The 22,500-nt window shown below is 36.2% G+C and overlaps 1 protein-coding gene across 4 annotated transcripts in view; it reads right to left on the bottom strand.

Moving 5' to 3' along the window:
• LOC122255245 (uncharacterized) overlaps positions 1–21,607 on the bottom strand; it is a 22,408-nt gene extending 801 nt beyond the window's left edge. The window contains exons 1-15 of one of the 4 annotated variants that reach the window (XM_086554124.1): positions 21,571–21,607; positions 17,775–17,870; positions 17,153–17,515; positions 16,841–16,992; positions 12,670–12,751; positions 12,260–12,459; positions 11,974–12,120; positions 6,894–7,034; positions 6,028–6,176; positions 5,790–5,828; positions 5,311–5,420; positions 5,002–5,099; positions 4,291–4,461; positions 3,258–3,440; positions 1–2,738 (exon numbers count right to left, since the gene is read on the bottom strand). The exon at positions 1–2,738 is cut by the window's left edge and continues 801 nt beyond it. In XM_086554124.1, coding sequence (XP_086410250.1) covers positions 2,643–2,738; positions 3,258–3,440; positions 4,291–4,461; positions 5,002–5,099; positions 5,311–5,420; positions 5,790–5,828; positions 6,028–6,176; positions 6,894–7,034; positions 11,974–12,120; positions 12,260–12,459; positions 12,670–12,751; positions 16,841–16,992; positions 17,153–17,515; positions 17,775–17,870; positions 21,571–21,589 — 2,046 coding nt within the window. In that variant the 5' untranslated portion in view covers positions 21,590–21,607 and the 3' untranslated portion in view covers positions 1–2,642. Of the gene's footprint in view, positions 2,739–3,257; positions 3,441–4,290; positions 4,462–5,001; positions 5,100–5,310; positions 5,421–5,789; positions 5,829–6,027; positions 6,177–6,893; positions 7,035–11,973; positions 12,121–12,259; positions 12,460–12,669; positions 12,752–16,840; positions 16,993–17,152; positions 17,516–17,774; positions 17,871–21,048; positions 21,163–21,570 lie in introns of those variants that run through there. The other 3 variants (XM_086554125.1, XM_086554126.1, XM_086554127.1) reach the window with 3 other exon arrangements.
• Between the last annotated feature and the right edge of the window lie 893 nt (positions 21,608–22,500).

Here is a 22,500-nt window from a genome sequence, read left to right as displayed (position 1 = left end):
AAAATAAATAGCATAACAACTATATACCAACTGCAAAAAACATCAAATCACTTCTTTGAATTTGAGCTTTCCCTTATTTGGCACAACAATCTATTGCAAGATAAAGGATATAAAAAGTATTTTTCTCATGTAAGAAATTATCTAAAGAATATAAATTTCCAGAACACAATTATCGACAGAATAACACTAAAATAACTTTATATAAAGCAATTTGGAACACAGAAGGAAGTAATATAATAATAGAACCCTTAAAAATAAGTTGTGCTGAAAATCATGATCTTCAAAAGTAAGACTAATTTGTATAAATGCATTTGAAACAATGCTAAGATCCAGATTCATGATAACTAAAGATCAATTTAATAAAAAAAAAAACTAGATGGTTCATACTTCTAAGTAACTGTTCACTCAATTCCCTTAGCAGCAGTTAATTTTCCCATCTAATACTTTTTAACTCCTTTACCTAGCTAGCCACTAGTTGCGCCAACAACATGAATAAAGATTTTCCGACAGGATTGCCAACGCCTGCTATTTCCAGTGAATATGAAGTACACTCACTTTACAATCATAAGCCAAGGTCTGCCAATAGAAGTCAATTTCCCTTACCTAAAAGTCACTGGGATATCACCATTGAAGGATGAAAGGTTAATAATCTATGTACCTCTGCCATCATTAAGTTAGAAAAGAGAAGAGAGAAAAAAAGGAACAATATAAAAAACAATGCCACTGAAAGAAAAAAAATTAAATGAACACCGGTACATTGCACAAACTCACTTTTAGCCATTCTCTTGTTCATTTTCTTTGTAATATCAAGTATGAGTATCTCTACAGCATTTAATCTGAACTACATCTAATGAAATCATGATATTACTATCCCTTCCTCAGGTTGCAGGAAATGCTTTCTTCTTCCACCCCTTCTGGAAATCCATTTCCTTTTTTTTTTTCTCTTTTCCTTCGTGCAAGGCTTTTCCGTCTCTCTAGAATGAGTATTATACTGGTAGCTGTAGATATAATTTACCACAAGAACAGCTCATCATAGCAGCAACTACAGTAAATGACAGGTCTTCAGCAAAAGCACAAGATATTCAGGACATGAAATCTCCACTGGTGAGCATAAAGAACTCTCCATGAACCATCCTCATAATTATTTCCATAACAGCATTGGATAGTTCTTTAGTGTAACATTAACATGACCATACTGTAGAACTCCTAAAAACAAATGTTGCTATCCCATGGGCTTCCCAGTCTACGAGACAGTGATTTACTGAAAAACAATGTCTTAAAAACAAATTTTTACTATAGTAAATTTGAGCATATAATCTGAAATTCAGATATACACACTCACAATAATTTTTTGGTGGTAGAACTGACTGCACAATATTGCTTTAACAGAGTTGAGGATTTTGGCCACAATGACAACACATACTTGTCGATATTTTCTAAATAAATACATACATACTTTTATACCTATGAGAGAATTTGGTTGAGGAAGATTACTGGAAGTTTGCATTACAATCAGGTCACCATTACTAAACATATTCTGATGGAAACTAGAATACTATTACAGTCACTGAAGTCAAGGAACCCCATTTCACGGTTTAAAGAAGTTCTACTGTATCTTCAAATCAGCTTCTGATTCCCTCCTTCAGTCTTATGCCGGAAAATATGCCTCTTCACATAAACGTTCAAAATGTGGTAGTAATCACTTCCCTTTTCACCTTTCACTTCTCCATAAAGTAATGACCACTTTGCCTCCCCTTCATGATTTTGTATTTCTTAGAAATATATATATATACACTTTTACTTTCACTTTTGACTTCAACTATTACTACTTGAGTCAAAAAAAAGAAGAAAAAAGAGACCAGTTTTTTTTCCTAGTTGCTGGCTAATTTGCTTCAGTGGAACATTCATCTAGTTGTCAGTCTTAAACACAGTATCATCTTGCAGTTCAACTTGTCACCTACTTTTGGACAGTAGTCAAAGCACACTTGATCTTTGTGAATGCATTATTCATGCACTTGCTCGACACTTTTAACCATTTTCAATGGAGTCTGGATTTCTTGGAAGTATTTGTGTCACTATAACTTACTTTGTATTTTCTTCTGATTTTTCCATCTCTTTTTTTTATATTAACATGAAACACGTAATAATTTTTTCTCTGATTTCACAGCACAATATCTTGCGTACATCATGAGAAGTAGGTTTTCCAGGTAACCAGTGCTTTGTGAGGTGGTCCCACACACTTATTCTATAAAATATAAAAATTGACAACAAGCACTGCTACTTTCATACATCTTTATAATCTAATATTAAAAAGAAATTTTGACATGGAACAAAACTGACACAAAGCTTGTTTGATGGTTTGATGCTGAAGAAGTATTATCTCATGCTTGGTTTTATTAATGCCATGCAACTCGCTGGTTTACACCAACTTATCACTGGTAATTCTTGTAATTCCCATCCTTTCTGTTAAATAATATCTTAAAACTGTTCTTATATCACATCCGTTACTGATTTTCCCTTTCCTTCTTTTTCTCTCGTCCTCCATAATCCATCACAAAACACGGTTCGAACAGCAGGATTGACTCTTCGGTCGATTTATTTCTTTTGTCTGTCTCATTTGTTTCTCACTGTTCAGCTACCAATCACGTTGTATCGTTTTCGTTTTCTTTTAGATTTTCCATTTCTTCCTGGTAAAGTCTGTCCACCTTGATCCATGTTGTGCACATTGACCGGAACAACTGTCAAAAGGAGAAACAGGAATTTGTGACAGCCATGTGGCAGCATTCAAGAAAATCAGTAAGTGAGAAAGAACAAAAGAAAAAAAGGAGAAATGAAAGCAAGAAAAGAAAAATTGAAAGGTAAATATGAATTCTATTTATATATACAACTTCAGCCAGATCAGAGTTCATTGTGACTGATGTAGAAATGTTAATGGATGCAATTTAATTTGCATTTTGATTGAACATTCATCAGAATTGTATCTCTTGCTTAGTGAAGCTATTCATCATTCTCATTTATACCTTTTCTACAGAACAGCTGTTACTATCACCGATTCATAAAACACAAAATGATATTTTATGAGGTCACAAACAGACATCCTATGTAAATAATATGAACAGCACATCATCCACTCTGTTTGCTATACCATCCTTCTAAAACCAGGCAACCAATACTAGAATCAAAGACAAACACAAAACTATATTCTCTACAACCCTTGTTAAGCCGTATAAAAGCTCTCAGTCAAATGCCTTTCTTACCCCCATGATCCAGTGGTCATTGGCTAGCAAGTCTCTGAGGATGGTGGTTGTGTGCTTGTCGGGATGGGTCACCCGCATGTTGGTCACGGTCGACTTGCACTGAGAATAGTAATCGTACTTCTGGTGGGACACTTTATTGTACATCTGCGAGATGTTGGAGCACCGATCGCACACCTCAAAGTTCTGGGAAAGAAGAGGGTTTAAAATAGTTATCATCACACTAATTTTTGGATAAGCTGTATTACTTAATCAATATATAAAACTTTTGAGATAAAATTTTCCCTATTACTGGACACATACCTATAACAAAATGCAAAATTAATGACAGACACATATATATAAGAAGACAGACAGACAGAGAGAAGAGAGAGAAGAGAGAGAAGAGAGAGAAAGAGGAGAGAGAGAAAGAGGAGAGAGAGAGAAAGAGGAGAGAGAGAGAAAGAGGAGAGAGAGAGAGAGAGAGAGAGAGAGAGAGAGAGAGAGAGAGAGAGAGAGAGAGAGAGAGAGAGAGAGAGAGAGAGAGAGAGAGAGAGAGAGAGAGAGAGAGAGGAGAGAGAGAGAGGAGAAAGAGAGAGAGAGAGGAGAAAGAAAGAAAGAGAGAGAGAGAGAGAGAGAGAGAGAGAGAGAGAGAGAGAGAGAGAGAGAGAGAGAGAGAGAGAGAGAGAGAGAGATATGATATGGTGTTCCCTCATCATCCCATGACTGATGTTACTCACTCAGGGAAGATTGGGAACTAATTAGAAGAAGGAGAGAGAGAAAAAATGCCACAAATCGATTCATTATTGGATAATGCACCAATGACAGACACATAACTCCACACTATTTGGATGAAAAAATAAAATAGTAGAAAAATGAAGAAAAGAAGAAAACAGGAGATAAAAACAAATGAATAAAAGAAACGATAAATCTATCCTTCTTCTAGACACTTAAGTAAGGTAACAAAGAGGCTATTAGACCTATCAAGTCTTACTGCAAAAAAAGTTAAAATCGTTATTCTCCTCCACACCCAAACAAACAAACACCAGAATCGTACCTTGGCATCGATTTCTGAAGGCATGGGTTCTCGAGATCGTAGTGTCTGTTGGTTGTACGGTTGCCCATAGAGCTGAGATAGCTTGGTGGCTGGCGCTTTGGAACACGCTTGGCACTGCTCAGCATTTTTGGTAATCATAACGTTTATGCATGGCCAAGTGTCCAAGGAATTCTGAAAATTGACATTCAAAAAATATGTAGAACGAAAAAGAAGAATAAATAAAAAAAGAAGTTATCTTTCAAAAATTTTGCCAAAAGGATATTACAGAAATGATAACTTTCCACTTTCAAAAAAATAAAATTTTACATCTGCTGAACAAGAGTTCCAAAAAAGTAATGGTATCCTGTTTTACAACTTTGGAAAAATTAATACTTTAAATCAATCTTTACCATTTGCAATTTGTGTGAAATCATATTATATATATTAAATTATGAAAATAACCAAACCAATGCCAAACTCTACAATTTTACAATTCTACGTGCATCATCATCCATATTATAAAAATTGCTAATACTCTTTTACAATTTGGAGAAAGAAAGAAAAAGAAAAAAATATATATACATATATATTTACATACATAATAAACATATCCATTAACAAAATATATCTTCAAGAGACTCCCATAAAATCCAATCTAAAAAAAATACATAACGCTTCATACAATAAAATCTCAACAACAAAACAAAACATTAAGTCACATGGTTCTCTTACCCGAAACTGTTCATTCCACTGGACTATCTCGAGGACCTTTCTCTTCCTCTGTTCTGCTAATTCATCAATCACTTTCACTCTTTCGACAAAGTAATCATCTGAAACCAAGGATAAGCATACATATTAGGGTTTCATCGACAATATAAAGGAACAATGAAGAGGCAAAATAATTTATTAAACAGCTATGAAAATGGAAAGTCTATCTAATATATAATTATACACAAACAGGTACACTGTACATCAACAAGTCCTTTTGATATCCAAGACTTCAACCTCTTAATCTCTAATAGAGTAATGTCAGAATCTTACCATTTTCTTCATATATCTCCATGAGGAAGTTATTATCAAGAGCTTGAGAAATGAGGGTTTGAAGGTATATCTCAAAGCTCGGCATGTGTGAACGCAGCTCTTCAGAGATCCTGTGGAGAAATGGGGGAAAAAAATATTAGATTTATAAAAAAAAAACTTGTATAAGATAAAAAAATATAATCTAATAAAAAGTCATTAAAAAAAAACTTCATTCAAAGAGGGAAAGACGGAAAAAAAAAACAGTAAGAAAGACAGAAAGAAAGAAAAGGATTTGAAGAAGAAAAAATTGAAACAAAAATCAACATGAAGTTAGGGGCCCTACAGCCTTCCCACTTTCTGAAATCCTATTCCGTATCTATAGTCACTTCTTTTCAAAACATTATCAAATCCTCTGAAATTATCAATCTGATGCTGAGCTATAATAAAGGAAAGTCTCCTATCCTTTGTCCAGAGGCAAAATACAGCAAATGGATACTTACTCAAAATCTTGCTGCTGGTTTTTGACTGCACTCCACGATCTGTAAATATAATGTTATTGATTTAATATCACTGCATTATTTACATTTGGACTTCATTCACTATCTTTGTTTTTTTCTTTTGAATGTGTATTTCTCCTTTGTAACAAATAACAAAAACTAAATATAAATCAATAATCACAATAAAAAAATATATAACAATGGAAAAAGAAAAGAAAAGAAAAGAAAAGAAAACACTAACGGCTCATCTTCCTCCTTCTGCTTCTCTGGTTCCTCGTCCCCATTCTTGATGCCAACGAGCTCCACCACAGTGTCATACCGGGACTGGAACACAAAGGTCACCTTCACCCCTACGTACAGAGCTTTCGCCTGTGAAGTCCAACCGGAGTACTGTGATGGAAAGAAAAAAATAAAAGGTTTATATAACGAAGATAATGCCTAGTTTGGTACTTATACATTTTCTACAAATATGATCATATTTCATCCTTGGAGTGATTTCCAATATTCAGCAAATTAAATATGGATACCTTCCTCTTTCATTGAGCTTATTTTTCAACTTATATCATGGATTCACTTATCTTATTTTGCTCATTTATCTTGAACCATATAAACCATATGTTTAACCCTTTTCCTACAGCTTTATTTTTGAGGAGGCGTATCTCTTTCATACTGCATTTTTTTGTTCAATGTACAAGCTAGTCATTCCTTTAGTTGTGTAACTAATGCATTGTAACAAATGCTCATTAGTTTCACTTTGCCAATATATCATATATATGCTAATATATCATATATAAAATCTATATATCATACCCTAAGTCTAGAAAATAATAGAAAACATATCATCTTAAGATGGCCAGCTGAGTCCAAACATCTTAAGATGTGGCTTGTCTCAGAAGAGCTAACCCACATTAAATGAATCCATCCTGTAATACTATAACCACAATGAATCTAGCTTAGTTTGCTTTTTAATCTGATTCAACACTAGATGAGACTAAAATAAAAATGGTGATAAAAATATAAAGAAACTAAAGCACTGCAAGATTTCATTCACTTATCAAAACAAAGTGCAACCAAGCTACAATAAAAATCCTCCAGGTCTTCCCTTACCGTTGATATGTTCCTGTATAATGTTTTTCCATCTTTCTCAAATGCCTGGAACTTCTGCAGGAGGGACTTTCCATCAATCCTCCATATGGGTGGGTTTTCCATCATGTCCATGTCCCTTTTGGCCATCACAAAATCTCCACTCTAAAAGCAAGAAATACGAAATAAAAAAAATAAAGGCAAAATGTTATGGCATCACACAGGTTGTCAAGGGGAAAGTCTCTTAAAAGGCATAAAGATAACATTTCTATCAGCAACATTCTATATATAAATGAATCTTCTATTTATTCATATTTCACAAAATATGTGCATGGACTCATTGACTGACTCACACACTCACTCACTCACTCAGTAACATCCATGACCCACACACATATGCATTTCAACATTTCCCACAATGAACGGAATTAGCAATTTTGCAAAAGCATCTACATCAATTATACACTGGACATTTGCTATGGTACAATACTGTAGAATTAGAAATGGATACAACTCACTGCCAGACCTACATTCAAAATCCTTTATACACACATCAAAACCATTCACATTGAAAGCAAAACAATCGACTTTTTAATAATCTTTTGCATGACCCAATGACATTTCAGAAAATATTTCACATACAAGACTCCTTTCCTCTTTCCTACCATAATTTGTCACAATATGGATTTTTTTTTTAAATTATGGCTTCATACAGTGGAAAAAGGCAAATAAAAAAATCAATAAATCTATAAATAAATAAATATTGATAAAAGACAATATCTAAGTAAAAACATGAGCAGAACAAATAAAACCATTCCATTCCCTAAACACCTTGGTTAGCCATAAAATTTGTAATCAATATTAAATTACCTAGCACTTCGTTTAAGAGTAATTAACCCATTAACAACGTGGCTATTTTGGCTCTAAATGGTCGAAATGCCTGGATATTACTAAGCATAAGCCTAACGCCTCAGGATTCTCGGCCGCACTATCTGCGCTGTACACCCAATCAACTCAGCACACTGGCTTTGACCAAATATCTTGACCTCGCGTCTGACCAAAAAAACACTAGATGTGATATCTTGTCACCCGTCGTTAACAGGTTAATGACTACACCTTTTGCAAAAACAATGGCTATTTTCTTGCTCAATCATACCATGGTAAACATACAATCAGTGAAAACAAATAAGCACACCATACACACACAAAAAGGGTAGGGAGGAGGGGATGGGAAGGGGGGGGGGGGAATTGTTATATTCTTCTGCCAAATGAGAAATCACAAAATATCAAGTTTATATCATGTATTTACAAATTATACTGCACGCACACGCACACGCACACGCACACACACACACAAAAGCATGCATTGCTGCCATAAAAAATTAAGGAATATGCTAGTATAATTTCTAATTACTAAACACTGTTATAAAGTTAATGTTGGAATAAATTAGATGACACTTTAAACCTTTTTACCAGTGGAGTGTGCAATAATCTATTGCAAACTCATACTGGGGTGTGCAATTTATCTCTAAATATCGTAACCGCACATTCAGCAGCATGAGCTATTCCTTACACTCCACATAATAATAAAATCCAATTGAATGAAAAGAAAAAAATAATCATTTGGTATAAAGAATACTTGCCAATTTTTATAATAAGTAAAATGACAAGGCTTTACCAAAAGTTAAAAGTTTAATCAAGCAACACAATTACCAATAAGAGTAACATGGAGGATGCTGTTTTAACCCTCTCTGGACGGGTGGTACACTACTGTACCACTCATTCAAAAGCCCAGTGGCCGAGGGCACAGTATTGTGCCAGCCATTTAATTGATTTAGGCCTAAGCGCTCGAAAGCCCTGGCATTGTGACATTCAAGGCTGGAATGCCCCCGTCGTGAGTGGGTTAATGTAAATATAGAAATGGAGCAAACATTTTAATATTCTTTTATACAGGTAATTTCTACACATCTGCATTATTATCATTAAAAAAAATGGCTCGCTTCATATACAACACTGAATTTGATTTAAGATCTGAAATACCATATGCCTAAACTAGCATAACTACTACTGACTATTCGACACGCAGGGAGCAAATGGCTAAATATACGACCATCGAAAATACTCACCTTTTCTACACGAAACTATCCTCACTCCACACCTTGATTTTTTCGCAGTAGATGGATGTACTGAATCTAGCTAATGTCCTTTGGGATTTTTGGCTAACAACCTCAACCTGCCTCTTCAGGTTTTTATAGATATAAAATATCCTTGAAGCAAGGTTTATCAAGCAAGGTTTACCAAGCAAGTGTTCCAAACAACAAATAATGAAGGATAACTATAAAATTTACATCCCTAAAATGCAGTCCACTTAACCTGAAGCTAGAATATTTGGTGAAGGTTGTTAAACTCACCATAATTTCACTGTGTCGTAATAGGATGGGGCCTGCTGATAAAATGCTACCAAAAGGTTACGTATAAAAAATTAGGGAGTTAAAGTCTGTCCTGTATGCATTACAAATAAATAAATAAAATCAATGTATATACTGATATAAATATGTAAATAAATAAATAATTAAACAAATAATATATATATATATATATATATATATATATATATATATATATATATATATATATATATAAATATGCATTTATATATGCATGTACATATTTATGTATGTATACATGCATGCATGCATGCATGTATGTATGTATGTATGTATATATATATATATATATATATATATATATATATATATATATATATATATATATATATATATATATATATATATATATGTATATTTCTCTGTGTGTATATGTATGTATGTATATATATGTATATTTCTATGTGTGTATATGTATGTATGTATGTATGTATATATATATATATATATATATATATATATATATTATATATATATATATATATATATATATATATATATATATATATATATATATATATATATATATAAGTATAAGTGTATGTGTATGTGTATGTGTATGTGTATGTGTATGTGTATGTGTATGTGTGTGTGTGTGTGTGTGTGTGTGTGTGTGTGTGTGTGTGTGTGTGTGTGTGTGTGTGTGTGTGTGTGTGTGTGTGTGTGTGTGTGTGTGTGTGTGTGTGTGTGTGTGTAAGTGTATATGTGTGCGCAAGTGTGTATATGTGCAAGTATATATGTGTATATGTTTGTAAGTATGTATATGTGTATATGTGTAAGTGTGTGTGTGTATGTGTATGTGTACATTGTGTGTGTGTGTGTGTGTGTGTGTGTGTGTGTGTAAATATATACATAACATATATAAATATTTAAATAAATAAATAAATAAATAAATAAAACACACACACACACACACACACACACACACACACACATACATATCTACATATACATACATCTCAATGTCTTTTTCTGAGATTCGTGAAAAATAAAAAATCACTGCTTTTACTCTGTCTATAAAATTCTCCACACCTTTTCTGTCCTTAGAATTGCATGACATGTTTTCACATAATCTATGGGAAAAAAAAAAGACTTCAAACTGTGTGTTATTTTGTAAGTACTGTTGATTTCTAATCACAATGAAAAGTATCATGACAACTCATTGCTGCTTTTAATACCAATTACTCTATATATTTTCTTAGCAGGAGAAGAAAAAGACAGAGAAGAAGAAAAAATGGATGGACAGAGGAAGAGAACGGGAGGGAGGGAGGGAGGGAGGGAGGGAGGGAGGGAGGGAGGGAGGGAGGGAGGGAGAGAGGGAGGGAAGAAGAAAGAGGGAGAGAGGGAGAGAGAGAGAGAGGGAGATAGGTAGGATGGTAGGGAAAGAGGGAGAGAGGGAGAGAGGGAGATAGGTAGGATGGTAGGGAAAGAGGGAAAGAGGGAGAGAGGGAGATAGGTAGGATGGTAGGGAAAGAGGGAGAGAGCGAGAGGGAGAAAGGGAGAGGGAAAGAGAAAGGGAGAGAGAGTGAGAACAAATGGTATGGAAACGACCATCACACCTACAGAATCTATGGCAAGGGTTTAAGCTTTCCAAAGACTGCAACACAGACTACTCATTTCCAATTGTTAACTAGGAATCATTGTTCCTTACAAAACCAGACATAAGACATATATTTCAATGCCTAAAATTTCTGGATGGAGTGGTTGATTTTTCTGGACATCTAGGTCCTGTTTTTAACACCTGTGAAATGCAAGGAAGGAGGCCATAAATAACTTTCTCACATCTGTACATACAATCTGTGTAGTGTCTCAAAGCTGAAAAAAATGAAAGTAAAGCAAAGCAATGCAAAGCAAAGCAAGGCAAAGAAAAAATGGGGTCAAAATTAAAAATTAAAAACTGGCAACTTCCCTTATACATATATAGACACCCTTAAACAAATATACATGCATAAAACAATGCCCTTGTGACCAAGCATCCCCACACTCTCACACACAAAATCAAGAAGACACACACACTGACACACACACACACACACACACACACACACACTGACACACACTGACACACACACACACACACACACACACACACACACACACACACACACACACACACACACACACACACACACACACACACACACACACACACACACACACACACACACACACACACACACACACACACACACACACACACACACACACACACACACACACACACACACACACACACACACACACACACACACACACTATAACAAAACATAAGAGATTAAAAAGCTTTAAAAATCTGCTAGTAATTTTGTAAGTAGTAATTCAAACTTTTGGCTTGAGACTCAATGATTGTCTTTACTCTTAATCTTGAAGGTATACTTTCCTTATTGGAAGTAATCATCTTAATTCTTAATTAATAAGTCCTCAGGGAAAATTTCACGTTCTAGTAGTGCCCGCACTATCTAAGATTCTCTGCCTTAAATTTTGTGGGTCCATTTCATATACTATACATATCAGTAAGAGGTAAAATGCATTTGTTTTTTGCTTTTAAACACATTCCAATTGTCTAATCAATCTGGAAAGTGCTTGCCAAATTCAACGCTCTTCTTGTACTTACCTCACGGAAGGTAATTAGTACATTCTAGATCCATCTTACTGACCTTGAACTGAGATTCGACCATCTCAAGCTGTTCAGCGGTAAGCTGCGGACCCTCTGGTAGCCGAATGGTCTGGTTTTGACGCTGAGTGCGAGCGACGGCATAGTTGTAGGCAGAGCTCAGCTTTGATGGTGGATTCTTATCATCCGTCTAAGAGCATGTGAATTTAATCAGTTTTCGAAAAATTAAGAGTTTCCAATTTAATGAGCATCATTCTTGAGCCAAACTGATCTGCATACTACAAACAACACATCCGTGACATGCTGAGAGAGACAGCAGGGACACTTACACTGGACACTGTGTTGTCCTCACTGCTGGGCACTGTGCTGGAAGGAGAGGTCTGTGGGTACAACGGCGGGCGCCCTCGCCTTTTAGGAGGATTAACCGTGGAAGATGTGGAGCTGAGTTTGTCCGAGACGGAGTCGTTTTTGCTGCCACTCGTATCTAGTGCTCGCTTGACTCCCCCTGAGCCCCGACCCACACCACGACCTAAGGTAAGCAGATAAAAAAAAAACTTGGGTACTTGGGCTGTGATCTTTTCAATTTGACTTTCATCTACACTAGCAAGCTGTCAATTTCAAAATTTCAAATATAGGAAGTCCACTACTCTTTACCAAAATGCCAGTGATTCCATTGTCCATAATCAAGTTTCATAAAGAAAAACAAGTAATTACTAACAAAATAACAGGCACACAGTACCTCTTAAACCACCAAAGCCTCTTCCTCTCCCACGTCCTCTACGTGGTTTGAAATCTTCTTCATCACTTCCAACAGCTGCCTGCTGAATAAAGAGAAAAAGGATACACATGAGTCAATCTTTTCTCTGAAATTTCTGGAAATACTTAAACTAGCACTCACTATATCATCAGATCTACTATACAGCTATGTCATATGTGCTAATCAACATTTTGTACTGCTTGGCAGGTACATAATCCTATCTTGACCTATAAGAAACTTGATCATTAACCTTTAAAAGATGATAAGTAGTTGATGCAATTAGGTGTGGCCATCACCATCACAATAAAAGTTGTTTTACCATTATTTTCTTCCATTTATCTATTTCAATTTTTAGTCTCCCTTATACTGGTTTGTACAGCACACATGGCAAACGGCAGCAAATGTCATTCTACTTGCTAACCTCTCCATTTCTTTCTCACAAACTATTTTTTTTTTTTCCTCCATCCCTGTTTGCAGACAAAGCTCTAAATTTCACAGTTCTTAAGGGGTAAAGCATGCAATCTCTCCCAGGCACATTTCCTCTGGTCAGAGAACAAAAAAAAAAGGATCTGGAAGTAAGGTATTAAACAAACTAGAAACTATTGGAATGTTGTTTAAATTTCTTTTTTTTGTTTCCTTTTCCTTAAAATCTCTTTGGAGAAAAATTCAATCAATCACAAATGGCATGCAGAAAGGTACCTCATAAAAACTTATTGTACAGCAATTTCTAAACGATCACTTAACGTCTGACCATGGAGCAAGAATTCATAGAATATTCATTATGCTATTTGTTGATAATTTCCTACATCTTATTCTATTTCACTCAATCGTCACCCCTCTGTCAAAGAGACGGTGAGTGATGTGTGACAGTCAGACCAGGAGGGTGTAGTTGGAGCTTAACTGCTGCTTGGCCACAAAAATACTTTCTACTTATGTCATAATTTTTGTTCTCTTCTTTGTTGAATAGTCTTATCTATTTTTTTCCCTTTTTTACGCATAAAAGTTTTAGTTACCTTTGTCATTATAAGTAAAGGATGTAATAGGATAACTGTTTAGATAAAAAGGACATTTTTACTTAAAGCTTCTTATAGCATTTTTTTTCTTTTTCTTTGTACAAGCCATAAAGCATTAGCTATAATACAGTTAGTTAAAAGATCTAACTGACTATTAGTAGATAAGTTTGTCTTTCTTCATCCATTAAAAAAAAAATTACTTTACATACTTTATAAATTCATATGTCATTTCTTTTCAGATGATATCTTTTTTTTATTCATTTGTTTTATATCACTATTACTCTTATGAGATGAAGCAACTCACTGACCAGTCTCTACTTTGAAGGACACTGGCATACCCTAGTCTCAGACCAAAAGTTACCTAAAGCCTGCATATTTTACCTATATAATTATGGGAAACAAGATAATTCTTCAATGAGGAATTTTTATGCTCTTCTTGACTTGATTCAGCAGTTGCTGTAAAACTCAACCCTAAATATCAAATGGTAATAATATTTTTCATCAATGCTACTACTTCTTGACACTCTCTAACTGTATCAATAAATTCCTATGATAAATACTTTCACATGTATAGTGGTGTAAGGAAAATTATGTAAATTATGACAAATACCTACAGACCTCCAGGAATTTAGTCATTCGAATGTCGCATGATGACTGCTCTCTAGAGATTTGATCAGCTTTGTGGTTAAATGGTAAATGACCAGGGCAGAGTTACTTGATGTTGCCAGACGTTCAATAACTACTGGGGAGCGGGGAAGGGAAAGGAATAGACAATGACAAATATCCACAAAGATCACCTCTGCTAATGGGGCTTGTATGAACTTCAGCTGAGAGTTATTGCTTAATTTTTCAAATACTCATTATCATCCACATTCAAATGAATGTTGCTGGTATAGATATAAGCCTCAACTGACCTCAAAAGACACAAAGGACAAAAAAATAGAAGGAATTTCATTGAAAAGACAAAAGATAATTATCAATAACATCACACAGGTAAATGTGATTAACCCCACATTTCATGTTTTTCATTTCTATTTTTAATATCAAATCTGACTGTGCTGGAAAAAAAAACTTACAAAGTGCATCTGTCCATTGATTTCCTATTACATACTGGTTTTCTTACAAATAAAAGAGGAAAACTGGGTTTAACCAGGGGGACACTTATTTTCCTACTCTTAGAGTAAATCCTGTCAGAACACAGGATTTTTTTGTCTTCCCATATTGGTATCACTATGAATACAAAGCATATTACACACACCCTCGCCCTCACCCTCTCTCTCTCTCTCACACTCACTTACTCACTCACTCACTCACTCACTCACACTCACTCACTCACTCACTCACTCACACACACACACACACACACACACACACACACACACACACACACACACACACACACTCACACTCACACTCACACTCACACTCACACTCACACTCACACTCACACTCACACTCATACTCATACTCACACTCACTACGTAACCACTTATCGCAATAAACTTGTCAAAGTAAAAAAAGAGAGAGTTCCTCAAGATATCCATGTGATAATAATCTTAGGGTTTAATAGACTCAGATTTCACTTTTTATCTTCAGTCAGGGGCTAGCACATGATATTTATGGCACTGGTGTAAACTGTCACCAGAATATACAGTGACACTCAATGGATGCAGTTGCAATTTGATAAATATTTGATGTAATAAAACACAACCACTTATCTTTCACTAATCTAGTAATAAAAATCCTTCTATCAAAGAACAATATTGATCCCATATCAAAAAGTCCATATGAAATGTCAATTAAATATGGATATGTATCTTTCCTAACTCACCACTAGAACAATAACAACCAGTATCTCATTGCTAGACCAAACTGTCTTAAATAAATATAGGTAGAAATCGTACAAGTATCGATATAAAAAGAGATTTCACCTTCATCAATTGTAATAGAGTGAGTGTACTACAAAAGAAGGATGGTTCTTTGAATATGAGTGGTTCCCAGTGCATCTACCTGCCAAACTAAGGTTAAAACATCTCCATGTACTAATGGAATGACTTCAGTACATGTAGCAAACAGCAAAGTCCTCATGTTAATTTAAATAATTCAAGAACATTTTCATTCAATTTATACCTGTACATAGAAGAAACATTGCTTATAAAATATTGCTTTTTCATGTAGTGATGCCAAACATACAGGTGAAGTGTTATGTAAATAAATATTGGCAATTATTTCCTCATATCATGGCCTAATCATTATATCATTCAAATGCACTTCCAAATAATAATGCAGCTTGCTATATCAACAATACACAGAATATTTAATTTTTCAAGTTTTCACCAACAATGCATTTCTGCACAATTACTTTGATATTCATGCAATAATAGCTGTCAAAAGTTTTCTGTGATTTTTTTTTTTTTTTTTTTTTTTTTTCTTTTACCCCAGAGTAATTCATCATGGGCATATTTTCTTCACACCCTCTTCACATACACTAGCACTTTTACTTTCCCAGTAATTCACATTTTCCTTTCTTTACTGTTCCTTGTCACATTTATCTTTTATTTTTCTGATTCACTATCTTTTCTTTTCCGTGTACAAAATGTTTTTCATTTCTGATCGTTCTTCACTCACACTGAAGTTACATCAGCATTATTCACTCAAAACAAAATATCTTTGTGTGCATGTGATAAGTAGGAGTGTAAATATGAGAATAAGACAAGTTAGGATGTCTAAAAATGTATAGTACAATGTGTACATGTAAAGAAATGTAGAGTACAATGTGTACATGTAAAGAAATGTATAGTAAAATGTGTACATGTAAAGAAATGTAGAGTAAAATGTGTACATGTAAAGAAATGTAGAGTAGAGTACAATATGTACATGTAAAGAAATGTAGAGTACAATGTGTACATGTAAAGAAATGTATAGTAAAATGTGTACATGTAAAGAAATGTATAGTAAAATGTGTATATGTAAAGAAATGTAAAGTAGAGTACAATATGTACATGTAAAGAAATAAGAGTACAATGTGTACATGTAAAGAAATGTAGAGTACAATGTGTACATGTAAAGAAATGTAGAGTAAAATGTGTACATGTAAAGAAATGTATAGTACAATGTGTACATGTAAAGAAATGCATTACCTTTCTGTTGATGGGGTTGAAATCAGGATCATCATCCGAGTCCGACAAGTGGAAGTCTGGATCAGAGTCACCATACCCATCTGGCTCTATGTTTCCATACCGTTGGACTGATCGTGCTGCTCTGCGTGGGGTCTCTCTCTGTGGGATCATTTCTGGGTGGGGTGGGGTGGGGGGGAAGAGAAGACAAAATATTTTAGAGATGACATATTGTACCCCAAATACACCTACTATGATGACAAGGTAATAAATGAAATCCTGTTGTGATTTTAAAAGACTGTCTCTGAAGGGACCATGTTCTATGCCTCAACTTACCTCCACTGCCGGGTGACATGCCCCCAGACATCCCGGAGCTTCGCCGCCGCCCTCTACGCGCTACGTTCCGCCGGCCACCAGCAGGGGTCTCTCCTGCATCACTGTTTGTGGTGGACTCTGAGCTGTTCGTGTTTTCTCCGTCTGTGCCCGAAGGCTTCTCACTGGAGTCTGTGTTGGCGGACAGTTCTGTGTTTTGTACTGAGGGGTCTGGGTCTGCAGGAGTGTGGTCTGTGGGAGTTATGTCCTCTTCTGGAGGGTCAATCTCCACGCCAGTGGATGATATTTCGGAAGTGGCTGCATTGGACTCCTCCTGGCCAACTCCTTCTCGTGAATCTTGGTCATACTGGTTCTCCCCGGGGTCTCCTGAGAGACAGGAAAGATAGAGTGAGCTATATGCAGATTACTAGCATTTAACATTACACAAGTATCTATCATGGGCAGAAACACATTTTATTTTCCAGCCACTTCTCAATCATGCCACTCATGAGTTCCTTCCACACCGTACCACACCACTGGTTCTGCGCTTCTCACCAATCTTCTTGATTAAAAATGAGGAGAAAAAAAATACTACTAATAAAAAACATACTGCCAATACCCTCATGACAGTGACCACAACACCTACCCGTGGTAGTGCTGGGTTTATCGCCAGAATCTTGGTTTTCGATGAATGACATATAACTGCTCATGTAACCAGGTTTGTTGGTACCATTGGCCATGCCTGAAATAGCAAGATATCAAATCTTAGTATGGAGCTAAAATGAATAGGATGTCTTAATAAAGAAACCTTTAATCATCTCTTGGGGAGGGAAACAAAGTAAATAAAATAAAAAAAAAGGGAGAAAATGTAAACAAATAATTATAAAATAACTATACAAAGTAAATAAGATATAACCAGAATAATAATCAAATGAATCTACTTTGAAATCACACTCTTCCAGATCCTGGAATGGTAAATATTTACAACACAAACAACTGCCACAGGCTTCCATGCCTACAGCACTTCAGAAAAAGTCAACAAACATTCACTACATAAATTCAGGAAAGATAAAGCTTATGGATTTCCCTAGTGATTCATCAACCAAATATAGAACCAAGCTCTATCTTGCCAGAACACATGTAATTAAGATTTGTTGTCCTTTGCTATAGTGCCAGAGGCAAACAGGCCACAAGGAGTGCTTGCAACTGAGTCACTATTAAGTCAAACCAGACCATAGGTATTCACAGATCACAGTACATTTCAAGTAACACTATCACTATGGGGAAAAAAAATCATTCTGAAGGTCTCACCAGGTGTCTTGTAAATATTTACCAGAAGTACAGAAGCAACATATTTAGTAATAAATAAATCAATAATACTATATACTCCAGAAAACTGAAAAACATATTATGACTTATATAAGCCACCCCTTACTAATGGGTAATCTCAAATACAAACTGACAGCTGTAATAAAAGTGCAGATGAGGATAATGAAGAGCGAGGGGTAAAAATTATTCAAATGCATACACATACAAATAAACACAAAGTTATGATATCACTATGTTTGATGTTGTCATATAAAAATAAATATATAAATAAACGGCTGAATAAAAAAAGAAGAAAAAAAAAAAAAAATGCACACTCATGAAATAAACCATCTTAACTGGGGAGTGGGGGGGGGGGAGACAATGAAAACTTGAATGAATGAAAATAATCAATAGACAATGATGGAAAGAAAGAAAGAAAAAAAGAAAAGAAGAAACAAACAACCAAAATCAATCACTACAAATACAAATGAACCATTGTCAGAAAAGGCAAACCATCTAACAAAAGAAAACTTAAACAAAATAGGTAAACCATATTTATGAAAAACTTTATATTTCTTTGTGATGTCATGCTTCTATATACCAGTATCATTTCTTTCCTTCTATTTTACAATCATCCAGGTAAATGATGCCTGTCTGACATACTGTACGTCATTTTCTACCATTGTCAATTACTTGTATGCCTTGATAGGTTATTTTTTTATGATTATTCATATACCACTGTGGGTTATCTCCCATTACCTATGTGTTTTTGTATACTATTATGTATTTTCACCCACTTTTTTGTGCATCCATCTACAATCATGTATCTTTATCTACTCTTATTGATGGCTTGTAAAACTGGCCAGATTCCTTCCTGCTGTCAAATGTTCCCAGGCAACAACAAAAAAACAAAAAAAACTTGTGCAAATTCAAAACTAGTACTTCAGAGGTTCTCAGTCTATTGGTCCATCCTATAAACTATCTTGAATTGTCATATTGTAAACCTAATGGAAAGTAACACTGTGAATCCCATAGATTTTTTTTATTTTACAGCCCCCGGTATTTATCAGATATTTCCTGTGATGAACATAAGCACGTCTTGCGATGACTTAGCAGTTACTGTCTATTAATAATTATCATTAAATCATTACTACCCTACTATCATCTAAAATTAAGAATAAAATAATAAATTCAAGGATCTGTCCTGCTCATATATATAGACTTCATATCAACCCCTTTGTGACGGGCATATTTCGTGAGGACAGATCACTTTCGTACTGCATTTTTCCTTTTGTTGAAATTAAAGGACACTCTTTCCTCCTATCGTGGTGCTTATCATACCAAATGCTACCGTCTTCATTTGCTAATTCATTATATATAGATTTGTATATAACACCAAACGTCTAGAAGATTAAAAAAACAAAGAATTCTAAAGAAACCCAGGCCAGGTTGAGAATAAGAGAGTAAAAACAACTAAATCTATAAAATTGTTACCACATTCTATACTAAATAATAAATATTAGTCTGGCCTAACTTCATTCATTATTGATTTACTATCAAGAAAAATAAAACTGATAACAACATTCAAAACAAAGAAAGATCTTAGAGGACACACTCAAATAATGTCTGAATATGGATTTTTTAAAAAGTAATATCAAATAAAAATGAAAGAAAGAAAAAAGGAAAAAGGAAATCAACAATCGACTGCCACTGCCTCCAAGCCTTCAGCAGTCCGGTAAAGGCCAACTAACCTTCACTACATGCAGTACATTCGGGTAAGATAAAACTCGAGCCGATTCCTCACATGACAATATATCCACCGGGAGTTCAACAAGCTCTCTTATTCAACCATGAACATGATGAAGGTTTGTTGGCTTACAGGAGCACTGACAGGCAAGGAAGTCACGGCTATTGTTTGAGCCCATTTACCATTGTTTGAGTTTCGGTCCTTCTAACATCACTTTTCTCCCTCACTTCATCAGTTAAATTACATCACACTGAGTGTCCTTTTGGCTCCTTTTAAAGGCAGTTTTCATTACTTTTGTCTATCCAAGAAATACTATTTTTCATTAATGCCAAACAATGAAACAAATAAATCTAAAATAATTCCTAAAAGACATTCAAACTTGACAATAGCGAGAACTCCAGCTAACATTGTCGACTCCTTGGAAGAGAGGAATAAAATGATGTTCTGAATTAGCATGCATTTGTACCGATCACCTGACAGGCCTACAATCACTTCAAAATCAATTTCCGAGGAGACATTTGCCTGGATTTTCTGTCACTCCCTGGAAAAGTTTTAATGATCGTTTGACAATGACACGTACAAAGCCACTCTACTTGTGACCCCTGTGCACAAAACCTTCTCTGTGTCGAGCGTAAACGGCACCACAGTTGCACCTCCACGCCCCCCAAAACAAAGGGCCTAATTCCACTCAACAAGAAAGGAAGATCCGTCTAAAGGGTTGGTAAGTCAAAGGGTAAATAAGACAGCCTCCCTAACCCTGAGGCCAAGGACGACCTCGAATCATAGGCCTAACAGCACCTCTAACGTCACCCTCCAGCACCTCTTCTTCGAGTGCCAAGTTTTATCCTCGAGTGACATCACACACCAGGCATTTCCTGTGGCCAGCACCTTGCCCGCTGTGACACCTGTCATGCCCGTCGCTCCCTGGCACGTGCCCCGCATGCCCTGGGGCGACGTGTGCGCCAAGGCCTCCCTCTCCTGCCCGGGATTTCGTCAGGATTTCCAAGGATAAGAGCGGGAAGATGGGCCTATGTGGCCCTCCCAGCACGGTTCTCGCGTCTCCCTCTCCCACACGCGCCGCCGGGGGGAGACAGCGTTTGCTCCCCACGCCACACTCCCCAGGGGGCGCGTGGGCGCTACCACGGGGCGACGAGACGCGAAATCATTGAACGACGAGCCTCCCTGGAGAAGAAAGGCTCGTCAAGGTCCTGGCAGAGGCCCGCACACTGCAAACACTGGCATTCACGCCGCTCCACGTGCAACCACGCGCCTCACGCCACACCCACGCCCGCACAACTCTCACAGGAAACGGCACAGGCGACAACACCCTCCGCAAACGCCCGGGAGAGGAATTATGGTCAGAAAATTGGAGGATGGTTGTACATACCGCTACTCATGGACGCCATTTTCAAGTTTGGTTTACGGCGCGCAGAGACATCTCGCGGCCGCTCACGCAACTGCTCGCACGCGCGCCAAATTCGAATGCATTTGGCCCTTCCGTCTGCTCTCTTTTCTCTCTCTTTTCTCGAAATATTTCGTCCGGCAGCTTTCTCGGAATCCTCATGGCGAGTGACTTTTTATGGAGGGTTTTACATTCGGGATGGTTAAGGCTAAATCTCTATGGCATTTCTCGTGGACGTCGATTCTATTCTAAAGATTTTAATGTTATATGGATTTGGTTTAAGAGTTGGGTGTGCTATTCCACGTGCTAATTTGATTTGTTTTGAACTATGTCCCAGTCCTAGAATATACAGTTGACATGTGTTATCAGCCGTAGCAATGTCACTTTTTTCCTACTGTTCGTCGCCCTACTGGGAGGGAATTTTAATGCGTGGAAATAAATCTTGGGTTTTCGAGATGCATGTTTCGTTATGTCGTCCCTCAAAATGCCGAAAAGTGCTGATTATAAGTAGTCTGACAGTGGGATAGCGATAGCAAGCAATTGAAGAAGCAACTCTGGGATGGTCTTGGGAATGCCGACCTAGCAGTACTTGACCTCAAAGGCAATCTTACAAGTCTAACGCCCGCCATACGTCACAGGTCGGTCATTCGCCATACGTCATATGTCGGTCAGCGCACTTTCTGACACCCATTTGCACCTTGCGCTCAGACATCTCTCCTAAGAATTGTGTCTTCCATTTGACTCACTTCTTCATATGGAGATGCATGCACATTGCATCCAATTTCACGCTTTATTATGACACTCCCTGCAACTGGTCAACCATTCCTCATAAACGCTCTTCTGTAATTCTCACAGCGTTTTTCCTTTCCTACCTTCATTTCACCTTAGGGGAGATAATCCCGTGAGGTGAGATAA

This window comes from Penaeus japonicus, unplaced genomic scaffold (genome assembly GCF_977035675.1).
Source record: "Penaeus japonicus unplaced genomic scaffold, GWHDUDI00000001_assembly GWHDUDI00000029, whole genome shotgun sequence".
Classification (NCBI taxonomy): Eukaryota; Metazoa; Arthropoda; class Malacostraca; order Decapoda; family Penaeidae; genus Penaeus; species Penaeus japonicus.
The sequence above is the reverse complement of the archived record's forward strand: the minus strand, read 5'-3'. Positions and strand labels throughout refer to the sequence as shown.